A 2,642-nucleotide genomic window follows, 5' to 3' on the forward strand; every position below is an offset into this window, starting at 1 on the left:
CAGTATACGCCGTCAAGTTGTTTGCAGCCTGCCAGTGAACCCAAAGCAGAAGAAGAAGAAGAAGTGACGTCAGCGGCTTCATTTGCCTATTCCTCCCTCATGGACTTAAAGAGTTCTGAGGAACTAAAGTGGGAAAAGTACTGCGGTGTGAACGCGCCTTATGGCACCAACCTGAGAGTTGAGCAGCTGGGCCCGTTGAATCTGAGACAGAACAGGACCCACTCCAGGGGGGAACGGACCACGGCATAATGGGGAGTTCTGGACAAAAACAGCAAAAATATATTTTCATAGACATGAAAACTGAAAATGGAGGTTGGACTTCAGACCGAATGTTCAAGCTGTTTATCTATATACTCCTTATGGAACCATTCATGTCTTAACTTCACTTTTTATGCGACACCAAACTTAAAAGCAGCCCTGTGATGTCGTTTGGATTAATATGCAAACAAACCGGGGAAATTAGAGGGGGGGCGGGTAGAGGAACACTTACAGCTATATTGAGGAGGGTGTTGGGTGACAAACGCTCAGGGAAAGGAGGAGGGTATCTGTGCTGGATCGGGGCTCTCACATGAACCGCCGTGGGATGGTGGATCTACAAACACATACACACAGCGCAGGGTTAAAAGAGACAAAGCCAACTAGAGGAAAGTAACATCCCAACAGCTGTTCAACCTACATGATTAACTGACTTTAGTTCCTCTAGTGGTAGTATACAAGAAACACTAGGTTAGATGCTCTATTAAATGTATTAAAAATAAAACATTTGGATCCTACCAAAGCCAAATAGCATTCATTATGTCATTGTAACCTTGGAAATTTTAGAAAGGGGGAATGGTTGAAGGAAATCTGTAAGGAAACACTTCTGTTATTCACCTGATGATTCAGGGCATGGCTCATTGGCTGTTTTGGCGGGGTGCCAATAGGCACTGCCCTCACAGGAGGGGAGCCTATCACAGGGGAAGAAGAGCGTGGAGGTGGGACCCTCTCTGACAAATCCCGTCCTTCATCGCTCCTACCCTGAGGAGGACGTGTAGGAAGGCCTACCTCATTGATTATAGACATTAGTGGACTATCCTGAAGAGGAAAAAGAGGGGGAATAACATATTAGTTAACACTGATGACCTGTCCAAAATCACCACCTTGGTTAAGTCCTTTACGTGCTGAGCATACTGGAAACAAATTGGAGAAATATGTTGTGTTGTGATGGATCATTCCAGACAGTGGAAGACAACGTTTGAAAAAAAAAAAAAAGCCGGTGACCCTTACCTCCATGTGTGTGACTATTCCAAGGGTTATACTGACTGGACCAAAACCCATACTGTTCTCCCAGATACTGTGAGAGTTCATCTAGAGAGAATGACAGAAATTTGAATTAACAGTGGAGACATTTTTTATTTTATAACAACAAAGATTAAATAATTGTTACTGCAACAAACAAGTTATACAAATATATTTAACAGCATGAAATCAAATCCAGGAAATGGTTTCAATCCTAATTCCACAAATAATTAAAACCCCAAACCTGGGCCATAGGAGCAGTTCCTCTACGCAGCAAGTGCTGCTGCTGTTGGTAGCTGAGCATGGAGGAGGGGGGAAGGCCAGGGGGCAGGCCTGGAGAAGAGCACAGCAGATTTTAATAGAAAGATTACACAGAGGGTAAACCCAAGCCCCCAGGAAGTGCGCCGGACTCTGAGGGAAATATGCGTTGTGGCCAAACGGCGGTACTACACTTCCGTATCAGTCACTGGGCCCGGAAAGATTTTTTCCCATTGACTAATATTGGGAAAGAGACGTCTGTAAATCGTTGGATACTTTTTTTTAAACTAAATAAGCTACCCAGTATGAACATTTGTATAGCCCTTATTAAAAACATTCGTTCCTCAAGTTGTAAAATGTGCTAATAACGTTATTCGGAGAGTTATTTTCCTCGCCATTATGAACGCGGATCTAACCCACGGGACCGCGCCGCCCGGCACGTTCATGTTACGTGTTCAGTACTACATGAGTTTTACCTTTACCATGGATGCACAATAGGAACGGACTACATGATTATATGAATACTTTCGTGACGTTTCGCTCTCTCAAAAGTTGGGCCATTTTGTCTTCATACACCAATGAGCAACTCTCATAGGAATGAACGAGGCCCCGCCTCCCACGCTGTATCCAGTTCTTATTATACATCCATGGGTAAACCACATTGTCAAAAAGTAGCATAAAAAGGGTGTTGTGTCTGAAGGTACATTTGACAAAACACTCTTTTGGATGGCAAACAAAGCTCACCTATTATGCTATATTTGAACAATATATTATAGGGCCATATCTATAAAAACATGTTTCTGGAGTGTTTTGCTCAAAATACCAAACAGATCCCCCTCTATTTCAGCCCTGTTACTAAAGTGCTGATTCTGGGTCTGGCCCTTTAAATGTAACTGAGCTGCTGCTGACAACGCCCCTTTGGAGCGCCCATCTGCATACAAGCAGTGAGCTCTGTGAAGAGAAGGTTGTCCACCAGCAGAAACTCAGCTAAACAAGAGAGCTATCAAGGTGTTTGACAGAGAGACAAATTCGTACCATCCTTGAAAAACACATTTTCTTCTTTTATTTCCTGCTTCTTTACACATATTCTCTCCAATACAGCGTTA

At 43.3% G+C, this 2,642-nt stretch overlaps 1 protein-coding gene across 1 annotated transcript; it reads right to left on the minus strand.

Annotated features, from left to right (window-relative positions):
• Nucleotides 1-108: 108 nt before the first annotated feature.
• Nucleotides 109-1,690, minus strand: LOC104962090 (protein PAT1 homolog 1-like). Its single transcript, XM_010790483.1, has 5 exons — nt 1,523-1,690; nt 1,267-1,347; nt 874-1,074; nt 491-592; nt 109-258 (listed from the first exon to the last, which is right to left on the minus strand). Exons 1-5 carry the CDS (start codon nt 1,580-1,582, stop codon nt 124-126), a joined length of 579 nt encoding a protein of 192 aa, XP_010788785.1. The 5' UTR covers nt 1,583-1,690; the 3' UTR covers nt 109-123.
• Nucleotides 1,691-2,642: the final 952 nt, after the last annotated feature.

The sequence above is a fragment of the Notothenia coriiceps genome, unplaced genomic scaffold (assembly GCF_000735185.1).
Source record: "Notothenia coriiceps isolate Sejong01 unplaced genomic scaffold, NC01 NC01_scaffold00034325, whole genome shotgun sequence".
NCBI lineage: Eukaryota > Metazoa > Chordata > Actinopteri > Perciformes > Nototheniidae > Notothenia > Notothenia coriiceps.

Coding starts and splice junctions, on each gene's coding strand:
- LOC104962090 (XM_010790483.1), bottom strand. CDS start 1,582: ATGCTCAGCTACCAACAGCAGCAGCACTTGCTGCGTAGAGGAACTGCT. Junction 1,348..1,522: donor GAACTGCTCCTATGGCCCAG/GTTTGGGGTTTT, acceptor CATTCTCTCTAG/ATGAACTCTCACAGTATCTG. Junction 593..873: donor GCCATGCCCTGAATCATCAG/GTGAATAACAGA, acceptor ATGTGTTTGTAG/ATCCACCATCCCACGGCGGT.